This window comes from Panicum hallii, chromosome 2 (genome assembly GCF_002211085.1).
Source record: "Panicum hallii strain FIL2 chromosome 2, PHallii_v3.1, whole genome shotgun sequence".
Taxonomy (NCBI): Eukaryota; Viridiplantae; Streptophyta; class Magnoliopsida; order Poales; family Poaceae; genus Panicum; species Panicum hallii.
Window position 1 is genome coordinate 47,845,128 of NC_038043.1, and position 18,221 is coordinate 47,863,348.

Below are 18,221 nucleotides of genomic sequence, written 5' to 3' on the forward strand. Positions count from 1 at the left end.
TTTTAAGATTTAATATGGTTTACATTGGATTTAAGTAGGTACTCAGCGAAAACAGGTGCTGTTGAGAGGATAAACATCTAACACCTGAACTTTATTAAATCGTGGTCACTCAAATTACGGGAACTTAACTATAGTTCGTGTTCTCAAAATGTAGCCCCAATATAAACTCGCCCTAAATAAGGTTTAAGCAAAAAAAAAAGCTGTTATAAGGCCGTAAAACACATGAATTTCACATCTCATATACTCGCCATAAAGCCTAAATCTCGGCACAGACATATATATGAAGCACAAAACTAGAACACCCAGGTGAGACTCAGCAATTTTCCAGCAAAAAAGAAAAAAAATGCGTGTCCGATAATTACTGGGGTATTCAAGCAAGCAAATCAGTGAACCTGCTGCTGGAATGACGATGAACGGAAGGGAGCAAGCAAATCAACACTGTCGGCCTGCTCCACCGCCGGACCCAGCCGACCCAACGCGGCACACGGCTTTGCGAGAGACCAGTCCTAGCAGCGCGCCCCTCACTGGCCGGCCGGCGCCCGGCGGCCCCGCGCCTCGCCTGGACTCAACCGAGCTCCTCCCCTCCCCGCCCGCCCTGGCAGGCACGCCGGATGGCCGGCAATAATTGTCGTCCCCGGCGCCCACAAAACACAAGCCCCCAGCCCAATCAATGATGCGCCTGCACAGCAAATCTCACTCAGACACTCTGAATCTCCCCTCCAAAGGGTAGTCCTCCCTACACAAGCAATTGCACCGGAACGGAAACCAAGCAATCATCGTAATCATACACGGGCGTATGAGCGAGCCAAATATACATGCTATTTATGTGTGTATACATATTGTCACGAAAATTTCATCATCTTCTTCGTCGTCGTCGTCGTCGTCGTCATACGAAGACCACCGCTTATTTTGCTGCGACTGAACAACATGGATGGATGGATGGGTCGATCCTCATGAGGAGGAAGAGGAGGAGGAGGAGGAGTTGTGAACTGACGGGACTTGACTCACTGAACACACTCGCCGGCGTCGGTCTCTGTTCGTTTGTAGATATATAGATATACAAATCGAAAGGAAATGGAAGAAGAGGAAGAGGAAAAAGAAATGGAAAGAATCGACAGGAGAAAACAATGGCGCTAATGATCGGAGCAGGGAGGATCCATGGACAAGGGGATGTACCGTCTGATCGACCAACCGGGACGCGCGGAGGCTGGCGGCTCCCCCCTCAGAAGAGTTCCCAGTCGAACCGCGGGATCGGGGAGGCCGTGGCGGCCGCCGGCGAGGTGGTGGTCGCGGCCGCCATGGTGGTGGTCACGCCGGCCGAGGACGTGGACGGCACCGACGACAGCAGGTCGAACGTCTCCCAGCTCTGCGTGGGCGGCGCCGCGGAGGCGGCCGCCGGCGCGGGCTGCTGCTGGAAGTTCCGCCGCTGCGACACGGGGGGCGGGCGCGGCGGGAGGTGCGGCGCGCGGGCCTTGGCGTGCCCGTTCGCGTTCGCGGCGCCGTTGCCGCTGGCCCTGGGGGCCCCCGCCGCGTTCTTGGCGCGGATGGCGTCCAGCGTCTCCACGTACTTCTGCACCCGCTTCTCCTGCACCATCATATTCGTCAGTGTCGGCAGCGGATTGAGCTCACGGCGGCGGCGTTCGCGAATTCGTTCGAGAAGTGGCGATAGATTGGTGCGGTGTGTGAGCATTGACCTGCATTCGCCGCTGCACCTTGACCTCGCCGTCGGCGGCGATGGAGTCCAGCTTGACCAGCTCGTTCATGAGCGCCTCGGTGAGGGTCACCACGTCGGCATCCACCACCTTGCCGCCCTTGCCCACGATGGTCTCCAGCGCCGACACCTGCGCCGAATCGAGTGGAACAGCCAAATGAGTGCCAACCAATTCGACGCCCCGGGTCACCGCGAGGTAGAACCAGGAAGCAGGTGCTCGATTCTTTACCTTGGTGGCGAGCTTGTCGACGTCGAGGCTGATGCGGGAGATGGACTTGGCGGCGCGCTCCGCCTTGTCGGTGCGGCGCTGCTCGAGGAGGCGCTTGGCCTGCGCGGCGGGGTCCTCGAGCAGCACCATCTTGGAGCGGTCCCTGACGCCGGCCATGTCGAGGAACGCCTTGGAGTCCCGCTCCTTGTCCTTGTACACCAGCTTCTGGTCCTCCGGGTGCAGCCCCGTCTTGGCCGACAGCATCTTCTTCAGCTCACCTGCAGCAGCAGCACCATCTCAATCGGCACGCAGCATCTCAGAGCAAACAAGCCAGGTCGCCGATCGAATCGCCGCGGCGGGGGCGCATTGCCTTACCGAAGGAGGCCTGCGAGTTGATGTAGATCTCGTGGTAGACGCCGTTGAACTTGACCTTGACGCGGATGGTGGGCACGGGCGCCCCCGCGGGGGCGTCCGCGTCCGGGCTCCGCTTCTGCACCAGCATCCCGCCGGGCCGCACCTCCCACTCGTCCTCCTTCACCGCCGCCGCGGCCGCCGGAGCCGGAGCCGCAGCTGCGGGAGGGGAGCTCTCCCTCATCGCGTCCGCGAATGTACCTCTGGGCCTGGCGCGCATCATCTTCTCATGGTACGCCCACGCACCCCGCGCGCGTGCAACCGCTCCCGCACTCTCCTCCTCTCAGCAGCAGCAGCAGCAGCAGCAGCAGCAACCAACCGAGAACGAGCAGGCACTCGAGCTCGCTCCGCTCCCTCCCGGAAAAAAGATCTCTGCTTTGCCGGCCGCGGACGGGTCCCCTGGCGCGGGAAGGGGCGAGCCTGCCGGCGCCGGATCTGGGCGAGGCGGGCGACACGGTTTCGCAGCTGCCGCGAGCGCAGGTGCCCTCCTCCCGGCCTCAATTGGGGAAATTAGGATCAGGGCCGGGGGCAGGCAGGCGGGCAGAGAGGTAGGTGGGGGGTTAGGAGCTGAGGTGAGGTGGGGAAGGAAGAGAAGAGAGAGACTGCTGGGCTACTGCTGGCAGGAAAGGAGGGAAAAAAACAGCGCGTACAACTCAGGGACAGGGCGGCAGAATATTTATACCGATAAAACGCGCACGCACAAACAGAGAAACAGGGCAGAGCGAACGATGGTGCTCCGCCGCCGGGCTCTTTTTCGTCCACCTCTCCCGGCTCCGTTCTGGTTCGTTCCGTGCCGTGCGGTTCTTAACCGTTTGGTTGGTTGCCGGGGGGGACGGAGGAGCCGGAGGCCGGCGGCACGGCACAGGCGCGCGGTGAAAGCGGGGGTGGGTAGGCAGGTGCCGCAGGAATAGGATTGCTTGGGGCATCGTCTTGCCGGCGGGCGGGCGGGGGAGGCCTTAAGCGCCAAGCAACCGCGGGCGCCGAACGTGCCACATCGCCGCGCGCGATTGGGGCATCGGCCGCGCACGCACCCACCTGCGGCTGCGCGGCGTGCCGCTTTCCCCTCATCCTCGACCCCGCTCGCTTTCTTCTCCCCCTGCCCCGGTGCCGGTGCTTTCACTGAACAAAAGGAAGGAGGGCTTCACGCACACTGCACGTCTGCTGCGACTGCAGCAGCAACAAAAGGTATCTGTTCGCTGGTGCCTGTGCCTTTGCCTCCAAGTGTTCGCCGCCGGGGGTCGGGGAGGTAATAATTGGGAAGGCGCCGGCCGGCGATCGGCAGCGAGCCGGGTCAGCGACCTCAGCAGCAGGCTCAGGCTGTAGCTGCTCTGCTGCTGCTACTGCTACTGCTAGCTACTACCATCATGCCACTGCGTCAGCACGGATCACCGGGAGAATTTCGTGACGCGCTCCTACGAGTGTCAGTTACTGCTACCAAAAGATACTGCCTCCGAGTAGTGTAGTTTCGCTGTATGATGAAAAGCGGCAGTCTCGCTGGACTGTGGCTACCTAGATCGGGGACGGGGATAAACAAAGGCTGGCTGGCTGGCTGGCTAGCTAGGTCGATGATGACGAGAAGTCTGGTATGCGTGCGGGCGATGGCCATATCTGGCAACAGGTCTGGTTCCCAAATCGGTCGAAGCGGCGCGACAGGCCAGGTGAGAGCGCGTATTCCAATTGCTCCCTTCCTCGTCGTTGCCGCTTCCGGACAGCGCCCGCGTAAAAGCTCTTTGCTGCTGCTTGTAGTTGCAGCATACTACACGCAGACTCTCATTCAGGGGCGGAGCTAGCCGACCAAGCCACCGATGCCACAATGTTCTCAGCTCATTATATGAACAATGCATAACAGTGATTTCTCACCAATTTTACAAATAATTATCGATGTCAGCATGAACAAACCTAGCTCCGCCCTTGCTCTCATTGGATCAGTAATAAAAGTCCACTGATCCTACACCTTCACTTTTACCATGCTGGGAAGTCGGGTAAGCTGATGGTTCTGACTGTTGGAATATTTAGTCTAAACTCATTTATTTAAATGGTAAATTAAAAATTAAAAGGCTCACGAGCTAATGTTGGAGAGTGAAGAGATGATTAATACACGAGATGATGTATTCATGTATACGTACAAAAACTTTTCTCACCGAGCAAGGAAGGGAAAAACGAGAGGGAGAGGCCCCAAAAGAAGCTTTTGGCCCGCGCCAACTCCGGCCAACGGTGTCATCCACCACCCAAAAGAAAGCGAGCAGCGCCGCAGCAACCGAACTCGGTTCCGGGTTCCGAGTGCGCGGGCCCGCGCCGGCCCATCTGTCAGAGGCGAGCATCGCACGCCTCCGCACCGACAGCGGGTCCACGCGGCGGCCGCGGGAGCCCCCCACGTCGGCCTCCCCCGCGAAGGGCCTCCGGCGACGTGACCGGAAAGCGACCGTATAACCTACGGGGCCGGCGGGCCCCGCGCGCCGGCGACGCGGCACCCACCCACCCCCACGGACCGCGACCGCGTCGCCAGGCTCCAAACCCGAACCCCGGCGACCGACGCTTGCGAAGAAGAAGCTCGCCATGCCAAGCCCGCGTCCGCAACGGTAACATCAGGCGGAGCTCTGGGCCTGTAAAAAAGGGGATCTTTTTCGGGGTCAGGTCGCGCTGCTGCAGCCGCACGCACGCACGCACGTGCGGTTTCGCAATTGTTAACTGGGAGCGGCAGGCAGCAGGCGGAGGCGAACTGCCGGTGCCGGCTCGCCAGGTGGATGTTGACTCGTCGCCTTGCCTCGCATCATGGCAGCGCGCGCCCGGGTCCGGCCAACGCCGCATCCCACTTGGGCGCGTCTGCACTGCAGTGCACCCCCGGCGCGGCCACGGCAACTTGCTGGTGCCGCTTGGCTTCTTTGGATACCATCCCTCTCCTGTTGATGAATCTTGATCCCTCACCGCCCCCACTCCTGGGATGGACGATGATGGCAGATTGGCGACACTGGAGGTTGCAGCAGCAGTGAAAACACACATGGCGTGCAGCGTGCTCGGTGTCCATGGCGTCCGCAACCGCCCGGCCTCTTGCGGGCGGGGGTGGGGATCGGGATCGTCAGCTGACCGCACCGCTCGCCCCCAACCTGACACCCGATTCCTTCAGCTCGTGTCATCGGCTCATCATCTCACCCCGCTCGTGGTCTCTCTCTCGGCTCCAGATTCCTTCGTCCGTGCGCAATACAGATCATCTTCTCACCATGGTGAGCCATCGACGGGCACGTCCGTGCGCGGACAAGTCTGCGCCCGTCCGCTGCGGGTTTCTACGCGCTGCGCCAGCGCGCCGCTGACCAATCTGTTCTCCAGCTACGGGTCGATCAGTACCGACCATCCCGTAGCCGTATCCGCGGTGCCCGCAGCGCGCTCCGTTTTTCCGGCTGCGTACGAGCACTCCTCGTGATGGATCTCGCGGGTACGAGGCTAACGGATAGTGTCGAAAGGGAAGCTAGCTGCTTGATCGGCCAGCGGGGCTGCGGCCTGCACGAATGGCATTCATCATGGCTTGATGATTACTGCTCGTTCAGTTCTCGCCGGATCCTGTGCGCAAACAAATCAGCCGCAGATCTCTCTTTTCTCATCTAACTAACTGATGATAGTACTGTTGGCACTTAATTTAACCGTCATGGCCGTTGTACTTACTGCTCTGGAAGAGCTGCAAGTGGATCAAGATCACTGAGGGGTCAACGACTTCTTGTCCGAACGAGATAGGTGATTTCTCGATCTACTTTTCACTGACCAAATCCTTGCTCACTAACCATGCATACATGCTCTGAACAGTATGTGTGCCATGCGAACACTGGGCCATCAACAGCAAAAAGTGTCCAAAGTTGATGCCTGCCTGCGCAAAGGTTGTAAAAGTACAAGGACTAACCACGAAGCAAGAATATCTAGCAGGCCTTTTTCTTAGCGGTAATCATAATGCTTAAGCCTCTTTACCCAGCAATAATACGCTCCCCTTCTTTTCCCCCGCCATAATGCTGCTGCCTGCCTGCCTGCCTTTGCTTTTGTTTTTGGGATGCCACCTATCATCTCCATAATGTATTCCCAGGCCGCACTACGCGAGCGCGGTGGATCGACCGATCGACCGAGATGTGCGCATCTAGTATGCGCCAAGGCATCATCAGATTCTTCTGAAGCTTCGCCTTCAGAGAGAAAAAAAAGGGATTCTTGGCAAGATTAGTATATGATTTTCAGAGCATCTAATCAGTGCGCTGTCCTTGCTAAACGTCGCAGATTTTCACGGCCCTCGCGCTGCGCTTCGCTGGGGATGGATGGTGGTAGAGGACTAGAGGTAGAGCAGCCGGTTCACGTGGGAGAGAACAAGAATCTGAATGCGCTGTTACGTTTGGTGTCTGAACCTACCGGAGCACTCACTACCAGGAGTACTCCCTGCCTGTACCCTTCTTGTTCAAGTAATCAAGTGTAAACAGAAGTTGCTGCGTGCGTACAAGAAGCATGCATTGCACCTCTTTTTATGGTCACTGATATTCACTATCCTAGACCCTGTCCTTCTAATGACTTTTTTCATTTAATAATAAAAGATGCACAGCTCTCTGAGGTCTGAACCATATAAAGAAAATGCAGTATTTTGCTCTGTGGACTGTCGGTTGCAGTCTACTTTCTGAACTTTTCTGAGCCCTTTCTTTTGAAAATTGGCTCCACTCTCTGAATTCAACCGAGCAACGTAAAAAAAAAACACGCCAGCTTCAACATGCTTATAGTTTAAACACCATTTTATGTTTAGTTTTATCTAGTGACCTGAGAGCTTAATAATTTAACGAAGAGAAATCTGTCGGTCAGTTTCTGACGATCAGAGAATCAAGAAGGGAGGTAAACTAAAGCCACTTGCAAGGCACTTTATCAAGCCGAGAAAGCGAGCAAATAGTATTGTACGTGAACATTTAAAGGATGAAAAGCAGTGACAAGAAATAAAAAAGAGTAGCCCCCATTCTTGCAAGTCCCAACTAACTGCAAAAACAAGAGCACATGAAAAATATGCACCCCCAATTATCAATGTACTCACCCTTCACCACCACAAGTCCACACAGCTAACCTTCTGCCGTACTCCTGTCGCTGTTCATCTGTTGGTAAGCGCAACCACGTCCATAAAAGACTGTTAAGCAGGGCCAGCGCCACACAGATCATACCTGTCGACATTGAATTAAAGCAATAAGAGACAGTTAAGACTGCCCCTATCGCCATTAGCGTTGATCTGGACCTGTCGTGGTTCGCGACGCTGCTCGTTCACTCGTTTCCCCACGACGCGGATCAACGCGCAGGCATTGGCAGAACATGATAAGTTCTGCAGTCTGTTTCGTGGTTTCGGCTGAGAAGGAGAATGGAGCGACACTGCCCGTAGTTCTCATGCATAGTATCCACGAAATGGAGAAAGGGTACAGCAATCTGCATGTGTTGCAAGCAAGGCTTCTGGTGGCAGGTCACCATGAGATGAGAGCATCATCCTGCAGCAGGGGGTCCAATCCCAACCATCATTTTCTGTCCAGGAAGATCGAAGTCTGCAACACTTTGGAGGAGCACGCAGACTGATAGGCGAGTGGAGTGCCCCTCTCTTTTTCCTTGCCGAAACCGGCCCCGATTTCGACGCCCGAACCGAGGGATCCATCTGTTCCGGAAAACCGTTGGCTTCAGACATGAGGTTCGCGCCGGAGGATTCGCTTGCCGGCCGTCGGCAGGACGGCAAGTGTATTGCTTCCAGCGTGCCGGTTTCTCATCGTGGAAGAAACCAAAACCTCTCAACAGCAAGCTCCGCGCTGTACGAAAGCTACTCGTATTTCAGTTGGACTTGGAGTGCGCAGCTTGCTCACAGCCATCGCCACTGCAATCCGCTGTAAGGCATTCGCGCAGCTGATTATATTCAGAACGGTGTCTGAAAGCGACGCGTAATAAAATCAGTGAACCGCATTTCAACCGCGACCTGTTCAAGGGCACGGCTGGCAAGCAGCAGCTAGCCGGCAGCTGGGGGGGGGGGGGGGGTGGCGGAGAGAGAGAGACTGAGGGAGGGGAGAAGAACAAGGCGCGAGGAAACAACCCGGCAGGTCATCTCTAAAGATGGAAGTGGAATCGATCGTGCGGTGTCTGAATGATCTGAGAGGAGACAGGAGAGCAACGGCGTAACTTGTTGGCCCGTCGCATCTCGTTCTGATGAGCAGTTACCGTCGCCGACCGTCTTCGCCGGAAGCGAACAAGAGGCCTGGACTTTTACAGGCCTCCGGAAAGCAACGGCTTGCACTTCGGGGATCCTTTTACGTGGAATCGACGATCACACAAAGCGAGAGATCGTGACGCATATCGGCTGCCAAAAAGATATTAGGCAGACAGCGACTCGACAGTCGAGCGATTACAGTAGACCTCAGCTCAGCGTTTGATAGGCAGGCTACAAAACTGGGCCGGAAAATTCCAGTCACATGTGGGCCGATGAACCGTGGGTCCAGTTCGTTTAAAAAAAACCCTGGGCCTAGTAGAAAAGTTGTTATTGGGCTTGTAGCACGAGCTAATCCGAGCCAGGCCTAATCCCGCTCAGGTCGTAATGGTTCTACACGAAACGACCCAAACCTGATGTCCGTTTCGTAACCCTGCTCGCCCAGCCGCACACGACGCTCGCATCAAAGCCTCGCCGCCGCCGCCGCCATGAGAGGCCCCAACCGCCGCCGCCCGGGAGCCTCCACCTCGTCCGCCATCGCATCTGGCAAGCGCGACACCGAGGAAGACTCGGCCAGAGCCTCCGAGGAGTCGGGCGACGACGAGGTACGCTGGGGCTCTAGTCTATTTCCCTGCCTTGCCGCGCGAATCACGGAGCGCTTACCGGAGTTCGCTGGCGCCGCAGGAGGTCTCCTCGTCGTCGGGGTCGGAGTTCGGCTCAGAGAGCGACGGCGAGGATGCGGAGCGGGAGCGGGAGCTGGAGCGCGCGCTTGCCGACGTGCCCTTCGGAGAGCTGCAGCGCGCGAGGGCCGACGGGTCGCTCGCCGCGCGGGCTGCCTCTGCGGCCAAAGCAGCCGCGGAGAAGAAGGCTTGCAGGGCTAGCAAGAAGAGGTTAGGCGATGCCCAGCTGCTGCTGCATTTTCAGGGTTTCTGCTGTTCGGGGTTGCTGTTGGTACTGATGGGTTCGCGTGTGTTTTGAACAGGCCGATGGAGATAAGCACAAAAGTGCGGCCACCGAAGCTCAGGGAGGTGATCCAGGTTCCCAAGAAGGTTAGTTGTGCTCCCAATTTAGTTTGATTTATAATTCACTTGTTGCTCTTGCTCCCAATTCAGTCCGATTTGTAATTTTCTTGTTGTGTCGTTGTAATTATCTCGAGGGGGCTCTCTCAAGGCTGCGTCGTTGTAATTCTCTACCTCTTAATGAAATACATGCTTGGTCGCGGAAAAAAAGTTTGATTTGTCTCATATTGTGTTGAGACTTTTTTTTTGTTTGATTAGGCTCTGTATATTAAGCAATCTGTAATGTGAGTTAGAGCTCATATGTTCTGCTAGTTGTATTTTGGCAAGTTGTTGAACCAGGTAGTCTCACAGTCTGTTCTACCTGTGACATAATGTGTTTTAAATCACCTGTTCGATTGGGCATGACTTGCTGCTGCAGGCTAGATGTTTCTCAATGTTATTATATGTAACCGGTTTGCTTCATCTTAATTGTTCTGCTGGCAATTTCATTTTGAGAAGTGCAACCATGCTATCTTAACCAATCCATGTTCAACTTGATATATTGACTTCCCAACTTCCCCTTAATGCGCTACCTTTTTATTTCTTACATATAAATTATCTGGCTCAGCCATGAGAGGTTATATTGTGCACCTTTTCTTCTAATCAATTTATGAAATTGCTCTTTTCCATAGGTTGTAAGGGATCCAAGATTTGAACCTGTATATGGATCTGTTGACAAAGAAGGGTAAGAGTTGAATGCACAGATGCATATGTACTTGTTCTCTTGTCTTTACACACATTTGAAGCACTTTTTATTTGTCAGTTTCGACTTTGCTATTGTAGCTAGATATAGCATTAGAAGTTCTCGATTGTGTACATAGTTTAAGGCTGTAAGCTCAGTTGCCGCAAAAATCAGACATCTTATTTGATTCCTATATAAATGGGTGAATTCAGAGTTCAGACCACTGACCTATTTCACCTAGTTGGTTACTTCCATTCCTTTCCCTTTTCATGGCACGATTCCTCAAGATTAGTCCTATATGGTTCCTCACTCTGGTACAGGGTGTAAGCTTGATGGTTGCTTGACACTTGCTGATTTTTGTTGGCATGCAGGTTCAGGAAAAGATACAATTTCTTATTTGATGAAAACTTCCCTGCTGAAAAAGAGGTTTGTTCAGTGTTCAAATTGAAGTGCATGGATGCATTGATTAGAAGATGTCCAGTGAAAATAATTCCCTCATGCATTTTCTGGTATATGCAGAGACTTCAAAAAATGATTAAAAAATCAAAGGACCCAAATGCCATTGAAGAAATGAAGAGTCGTATCACATGGATCGTATGTATTACTTCTTAACATTTTGGCTGTTGCCATTAATATCCATGAAAAGTAGTATGTTTTGGAACTTCTATATTGATGCTTAGTTTATGATGATTGGTGAGTTAAACGTTCTGAATGTCCTGATATTGACCATTTTGGCATTTGCTTATAGCAAATTTGGTTGGCTTTCCCCCCACTGGATTTCTAATATATGACTAAAGTCAGTTCGCTTCAGTCTTTAACCCCTTTCTCTGTGAAAAGTGATTAATTCAGTAGGCAAAGGCATTGTCAACCGTACAGCCTATACTACATGACTAGAAAGACGTATCTGCCATCACTTCATAAACTGGACAAGGTCCATGCAAGTTTTGATTTGGATGCAGTCAGGATAAGATGATGGCTATCAGGCCGCATCAGAAACTATCTATAGCCATCCAATAACGAATTAGCAACTGCATTTTTATAGTTGGATTCATACATATAGTTGACAATGCAAATACTTTTTTGGTTGGCTACTTATGTTTGAACCTGTACTTTTTATGTTTCTGCGAGCAATGGGATCAGCTTGCTTCAGATAACTTGTCCATTTTAGTTGATTCCTCAAATGGAAATATGTACAGGATAAACAGGTGAAGTCACATTCTCAAAAGAATGTTGAATCAGAGATCCTGCGTGAACATATTAAGAAAGAGAGGGAAGCAGCAAAGGCCGGAAAGCGACCATATTATCTGAAGAAATGTCTGTTCCTCAACCCTAGTCCATCCTTTTTTGCTTACTGTCTCTATATACTCAAGTCTGAAGGTTACTTTCATTTTTCTTAACCAGCTGAACTTCGTGAAAGGAAGTTGATGAATAAGTACAATGAGCTCAAGGTAAAACTCACAAGGTTTACTAGCAGTTTTTTTTCAACTTTAGGATGTTTATCTCATCCTTGAAAATTTGTATTCATCATTAACAGGAGGCAGGAAAGCTTGATGCCTTCATGGAGAGGCGGCGGAAGAAGAATGCTTCTAAAGATCATCGGTTTATGCCATACCGGAGGAACGGGGACGGTGCATGATAATGTCTCGAGAGGCGAATGGGTGATGCTAGGATGGTCTTTTTAATGCTCACTGAGTAGTTAGTGTGCACTTACTTTGTTACCCTAGTGGCCTAGTCCACAATTTAAGTGAGCTCTGGTTGGTAATAGTAACAAATTTTGCTAAACCAAATTATGAATGCAATATTTCGTTTTGCACAACACGTTGGTTTCACTCGCTTCTACTTTCCTGCAAAGTGTAAACCAGTCTAAAGCCTAGTAGCACTCAGTTATTCCTGAATTGAGCAGGGGCAGAGCTCCAGCTTGCAATAGGTGGCATGCTCCGGCTCTCGCCCAGTAGTCCTAGACATGATCTACAGTTTCGAGTTTCAACACACCTGTCACTATCGACTGACCCCAGAGCCCGCAGCAATGCAAGGATCCTCTAACTCCATAAATATATACATGCAGTTTCTAAGGAACAATATTGATCAGTGCATCCACATGACAAATCCTGAGAATTTGGAAATTTTGGATCGACAAAAAAGCCTGGGACCCGGGTACGCAAGGGCAAAGTGCCTGCAGAATACACCAGATATATATTTCTCAAAGTTCAAAATGGGCAATTTACATAGGTGCAGCATGTTCCTAGAGGGACAAGAGGAACTAAAAATCACTTACCCCTTCAGTTACATGACAGGGCTGGAAAATACTTTGTAAATGCAACCGCACTTCTGTATAAAGAACAAAAACTCTAGAACATATGTGTATCTCTAAGTATATCAACACCACTACACATAACACCGAGTCAATTTTTTCTGCCTGAGGTACTGCGGTTTCACCACCACTGAATCCACACAGAGGCCTCCTTTCGTGTGTGTGCAGTCTATCTGAATCATCGCAAACCGGATGTTTGTCGGTTTGCTTGAGTCCTTCACGACAAAGTCCCCGACATGGTGATTGATCCAGACACCAGGATCGGTTAAATAGCACTTGGACTGAGCTTGCTGTCCGTCCGAAGTTGACATTTGGAAGCGGACTGGCTTTATGTCCCAGCCATGGATGTGCTCTGAGCTACAAACACGTCGTCCAAGCCGTTTGAATGGCCGGCCTAGATGAACGCGGTAAAATAGGCTATATGTACCTTCTGGGAAGCAGAATTCAACCTCCCCTCTGACTTCGAACCACCAAATTTGTGAGAGATAAGCAACAGTGTGAAATCTGCAAGGAAAGCCACAAAGCAACAGTGTGACCAAAGAGGTATAAGTAAAATAAGATGTACAGTAGAGAAAAATTAAGCTAACTAGGTAGACACTACAGTACAGACATACAGTGGGCCACTAGTGCTAATATGTTCTGTAAACCTGCTCAAAAAGCAGAATTCAATATAATATGCTGGGAAAAGGTAATTATGTTTACCGTGAAAACGTTGTAGGATACAGTACAGATATAGGAAACAGAGCATTCCATCTTTCAATCAAACTTAAGGTGTGATCTGAACCCTAAGGATACTACATCTTATTCATGAAGCTACAGCACCTAGTTAGTGGGAAGGGGCAAGCAAACACGTCATTTGCCTCTATAAACTCTCACCAGTTGAGACATAGGCTTATAAATACCAGATTTAACTCGCAAATGCAATTATTATGCAGATATTCTCTCTCATACACCAAGAACGGTTGAAGCAAATGTGATGTGTATGTGTTTGTGTACATGATCTATTGGGTATAGGTGAGCCGTAAGCCATCTATATTTAAATGGCTAGACATAAGATGAATGGACAGGCCTCAAAACAAAATTGCTATTTCTTGGACACATTTCCAACAACGCAGCATAACCGCATTCAAAAAATCACCTCAACACATGCATAAACAAAATTACCAAATGAGGTTTTGATTACTAGAAGATAGAAAGCACCTTGATTCATCATTGGGAATGAAGTTCCAATATCGTCTATCATCAATGCCCGTTATTGAAAGTGCCATTGACGAGATTGACATGCAGATACCTCGACCACCCTTGTCCAGCCAGAACTCCTACACAACGAGCCATACAAATTTCATGCCTGAGAAGTTGCAAGTTTGCAACACAATCATAGATACAAGTAACCGAACTTCAAGATGTAGTCAGACTCCAAAGTTCAAACACAAATACACTGCCTTCGTCCAAACCAACCTCAAATCCAGGCCATTTTAGTCGTGCACAGGCGCAATTTGGACAGTAAAAAATTGTTCTTACAAAACGATTCAAGAAATTTGATCCAATTTAATAAAAAAGAATACAATTCACTTAGCTAATGGGTAAGCAAAAAAATGATCCTGCAATTCTAGATGAAGGCACATAGTACCTTTTTGCCGCCATCGAAGCGAGTCCGGCGGCAGAGCCGCGCGTACACCTCCTTCTTGGGCAGCGACTCCGCCTCAAGCGCCGCCGCGGCGGCGGCCTGCCGCTCTCCTCCATCGCCGGCCGCGGCTACGGCGAGGAGGCGAGCGTAGTTCCTCGGCAGCTTGGACTCCCAGACGCCGTCCCCGGACGCAGCCCCTCGGAAGGTGCGGCTGAGCCGCGCCATCCGGCAGATCTCCGGCGGGTCCAGCCTGAGCAGCACCTCCGCGACGCAGCTCTCCGGCAAGTCCCCCAGCACCGTCCCCTCACCTCCCCGGCCCCCTCTCGCCGACGAGGCCACGGCGCCCATGAGCCGAGCGACAGCAACCGCAGGGGTGGCTCAGCAGCTCAGCAGTAGAGGGTGAGCGACTTGGAGAGCAGCAGCAGGGAACCCGGCGACTTGGAGAAAGGCGGCGGCGGGTTACTACACCTCAGCGCCAGAAAACCCATCGCGGTGGCGCCGCCTCGGTGGCCGTGCCGTCGGAGGAGGGGAGTCCTCTCGTCGTCGTCGTCGTCGTCGCGGTTGTTGCCGCTGATGGAATCGAAGCGAACTGGTAAAAGGCTGCACTTTTCGGTTCTTGATCAAACAAAGCTTCTACTTTCCTCTTGTGCCCCCTGATTTCTGACGCGACGGAGAAGAGAAGAGGAGGGACGCGAAGGGAGGGAGAAGAGGTGTGCCTGTGCTTGTGTACCTTTGCGTGCGCTGGTTACTTGGGTTCGTGCTCGCTGGGTTAGGCTGGTATTGGGGGAGGGGCAGCAGGGAGTGGAAGCCGTGGGAGAAGACGAGTGGCAGCGTGGGAGGCGGAAGTGAGGAGCCTACAGGCAGCAAAGCTAGCTACAAGCGGTGATGGCGACGATGGGATTCTCTGCGTGTGGCGTGTGGCGCGTGCAATCTCTGCGGTGGAAAGCGGGGTTCCGCCGTGGGTGAAAGCACAGCCTTTTCTTCTGTTTTTTCGAGGCGTGCCGTGGCGATTGCGCGTCGTCGCTCTCGCCGGGCGTCGTGTGCTGTCTGCTGCGCCATGGAAAGTGGTTTTTATCGATGATTCCACAGTTCAACTAGTCTTCGCTGCAAGCCACTCCTTGGCGTCTCGTCATATATTCTGGTAGCAAAATGACATCAACTCTGACGCCATTCCTTCTCTTTAGAAAAAAAGGAAAGGAAAACTATGATGGCTAAGATAAGGCGATTTCTCAGCTTTTTGACAGGCTGAGGCCTCACACCAGTCACGCCTGGTGGCTTCTTTCGTTCGTGCCCTACGGGTAGAGGTTGCTGGGAAGACCACATTAGCAGTTCTAGAGGCTCGAGGAATGGAGCAAAGTTCTCATTTACTGTACATGTTTGTCATAAATCACTTAAACAGATCATGGGAGAAAAAACAGAAATTCAGAAAGAGACGTCGCCGAAAGTATGCGAGACAAATTAACCCTGAGATGTCTTCTTTGGGAAAAATAAATCTTAACGTGTATATCCAGTACTAGAACGATAATGGTAGTTATTCTTATCTGCACCAATAGAATACTCAATACTAGTTTAACTACTCAATATTTTAACTTGCGCTTTCGGTTCTCTCCCAGAGGCGCCAATCGCTGCTCATAGCCTTCCAAGAAAAATTCAGAGAGTTCGAGAAGCGTCTCTCGCGAGATGTCGACCGTGTAGGGCAGCCACGCGTACACTCCAATCAACGGGGGCCTTCAGGTCAGATGCGATGCAGCATACAGACCGAGGGAGCTAGGCTGGAGCTGAAGAACGACATGGACAGCAAAAGAACACATCGCTTTCCGGCTGAAGTCACGAGGCACGGTGTGTGCGTTCGCCTGCCTTCATGGTACGTGCATTGGCCATTGGATGGTGATCTTGCTCCCGGATCAGATCGATTGTAATCCGATAGCGACGTCCACTGATGAGTTCGAAGAAACCAGGGCGAGAAACCAAAGGATTTCGCCATCGCGGTTTCAGCTCCGGAGGGGCAAGGGACTGGTCTCGTGCCTCTCGTGAAAGGAAATGAGCCGCTCGATGTTTCTGACTTTCAGTTCCTGTACATGAGCACTGAGCAGCAACAGCGCAAATGGCTGCCTGTCTATCATGCCAACTGCAGAGTTTCACGTTGACCTGCCCAGTGCCCCCAGGCCACAGCTGGTGTTGCTGACTGGTTTGATCCTGGGCAATGTGTAAACCTTACCATGCACGAATGTCCAAATGGATGACGGTGAGTAGCTTGCAAACAATGCAAAGGTTTGGCATAGACTCCGGACAGTGGATTAAGATCTAGTGGTGCCATGCCATGGAGACCACAGGACCTGCTCGCAACAACCGCCACCAAGGCACCAAGCCTACCATTGACTATGCTTGAAGCCTGCATCAGCCATCAGATAAACATCTGATCTGACATTCCATGCATTTTTCCCCTCGCAAAGGCATCATAGAAACCTTATGGCGAGTGGCGACATGCATGATTGAGCAATTATTCATCCCAAAAACCGATGCTTTTTTTTTCTTTTTTTCCCTGAACCGTCTGCCTCAGCTTGCTCCATCAGTCCATCTTTGCTGGACAGACGGTTCACCGAAGTAAAAACATATACTCGACATACAGTACCAATAGTTGCTGGCTTGCTGCTACTTTGTAATACTGGCATTTCCTGATCTGAACGAACTTGGCTGCACCAGTAGTGAAAGTTATCTGTTCCTGCATGCTCATGCTGGAGGGCAATGGCAACTGATTGAGTCATCAACAGGTATTTGGTGGTTGATGCGTCCAGTTGTATGCTTATGGACGAAAAAGGTGTTCGTGTAATCATGTTAGCTTCAGATTGGACATGGCAATGCCGTCTTTCTCTTCTTTCGGTTGATTGAACAGCTCAGGGCTTCCAGTGCAAAGAACAAAAGGGTAGTTCCAGGCAGAGGATGCAAAAAACCGAACTTTAGTTGAGTGTCGGTAAAGCCAAGTCTTACATGATGTTGACAGGTGAAAATTGTAGAAATTTGAAAAACGAAGGGAAACTGAAAGATCCCTGGTCCTATCAGGAAACATGGAACTCTTTTCGAAAAGCTTTTCAGATAAGTTTTTCGAAAAAAATTCTAAAAAGTATAGAATTTCTAAAAAGTTTATACTTTGTCAAAAAAGTAGTAAATATAAATGAGTGGCTCTGAAAAATATTGCAGGGTCAAAATTTTATGTTTTGGCAAACACAGATGAAAAATGTAGAAATTTTGAAGAAAGATGAAGGGTAACTGAAAGGTTCCAGTCCCTACCAGGAAACATGAAACTCTTTCCGAAAAGCCTTCAAGGTAAGTTTTTTAAAAAATATATTTTCCACAAAGTTTATCAAAGAATGTAAATACATAAAAGAATGTAAATATCAGCAAACATCAAGATATATTTGATATATTTTTATTAACTGATAAGTTCAAAAGTGTAAAAATGTGTTTATCAAAGAAAAGAAAAGATAAATGAGTGGCTTCGGAAAACATCGCAGTGCCGAAAATGGACCAGCCATCATATCAAATCATCGTCAATTACAAAAAATGTAAATACCGAAAATGCCATTTTCATCCACACTCATTTCTGGTTCAGAAGAAAAGGCTAGGCATGGTAAGGTCCCTTCCTGTACATAAATCGGCTACACCAACAGAATGTTCATCTGTTCGGTTTGTTGCATGTCTACATCCACACTTTACAACACTGGATAACTAATCAGAGAATAATAGAAGTGGAAGAAAGAGCAATATGACAACAGAAAAGAGATGCTGCCAAGAACATGTATCAGCACAAGAATCTAGGCCTAATGGTGTGGATCTGAGTCAGCATTGGATCAGGCACCAATTAGATAATTACTTTTGCTGGCATCAGTGCCATTTGTTTAAACAACCAATCACACTGAGAATACTAATCCAAGACCCAAGATAGTTTGTTGTGTTTGCATCCCTGTTTTGCCCCTGCACCAGCTCATACAACAGAGTTTTTTCTTCCCAGAATCAAATCATGTAGAAGTGGGAAAA

At 50.8% G+C, this 18,221-nt stretch overlaps 3 protein-coding genes across 4 annotated transcripts; 1 reads left to right on the forward strand and 2 right to left on the reverse strand.

Annotated features, from left to right (window-relative positions):
• Nucleotides 1-250: 250 nt before the first annotated feature.
• Nucleotides 251-3,160, reverse strand: LOC112882927 (BAG family molecular chaperone regulator 1-like). 2 transcript variants are annotated; one of them, XM_025948125.1, is made up of 5 exons: nucleotides 2,295-3,160; nucleotides 1,941-2,197; nucleotides 1,695-1,841; nucleotides 1,177-1,585; nucleotides 251-679 (listed from the first exon to the last, which is right to left on the reverse strand). In XM_025948125.1, the coding sequence occupies exons 1-4, from the start codon at nucleotides 2,551-2,553 to the stop codon at nucleotides 1,223-1,225; spliced, it is 1,026 nt and encodes a 341-aa protein (XP_025803910.1). In that variant the 5' UTR covers nucleotides 2,554-3,160; the 3' UTR covers nucleotides 251-679; nucleotides 1,177-1,222. The 2 variants fall into 2 exon arrangements, with proteins under 2 accessions (XP_025803910.1, XP_025803909.1); XM_025948124.1 differs by lacking the exon at nucleotides 251-679 and having other exon boundaries at nucleotides 762-1,585; nucleotides 2,295-3,155.
• Nucleotides 3,161-8,927: 5,767 nt separating this feature from the next.
• Nucleotides 8,928-12,064, forward strand: LOC112881627 (ribosomal RNA processing protein 36 homolog). Its single transcript, XM_025946411.1, has 9 exons — nucleotides 8,928-9,113; nucleotides 9,193-9,398; nucleotides 9,491-9,557; nucleotides 10,199-10,251; nucleotides 10,620-10,674; nucleotides 10,768-10,842; nucleotides 11,445-11,562; nucleotides 11,650-11,696; nucleotides 11,783-12,064. Exons 1-9 carry the CDS (start codon nucleotides 8,997-8,999, stop codon nucleotides 11,882-11,884), a joined length of 840 nt encoding a protein of 279 aa, XP_025802196.1. The 5' UTR covers nucleotides 8,928-8,996; the 3' UTR covers nucleotides 11,885-12,064.
• Nucleotides 12,065-12,409: 345 nt separating this feature from the next.
• Nucleotides 12,410-15,168, reverse strand: LOC112881628 (F-box protein PP2-A13-like). Its single transcript, XM_025946412.1, has 3 exons — nucleotides 14,190-15,168; nucleotides 13,760-13,878; nucleotides 12,410-13,063 (listed from the first exon to the last, which is right to left on the reverse strand). The coding sequence occupies exons 1-3, from the start codon at nucleotides 14,532-14,534 to the stop codon at nucleotides 12,634-12,636; spliced, it is 894 nt and encodes a 297-aa protein (XP_025802197.1). The 5' UTR covers nucleotides 14,535-15,168; the 3' UTR covers nucleotides 12,410-12,633.
• Nucleotides 15,169-18,221: the final 3,053 nt, after the last annotated feature.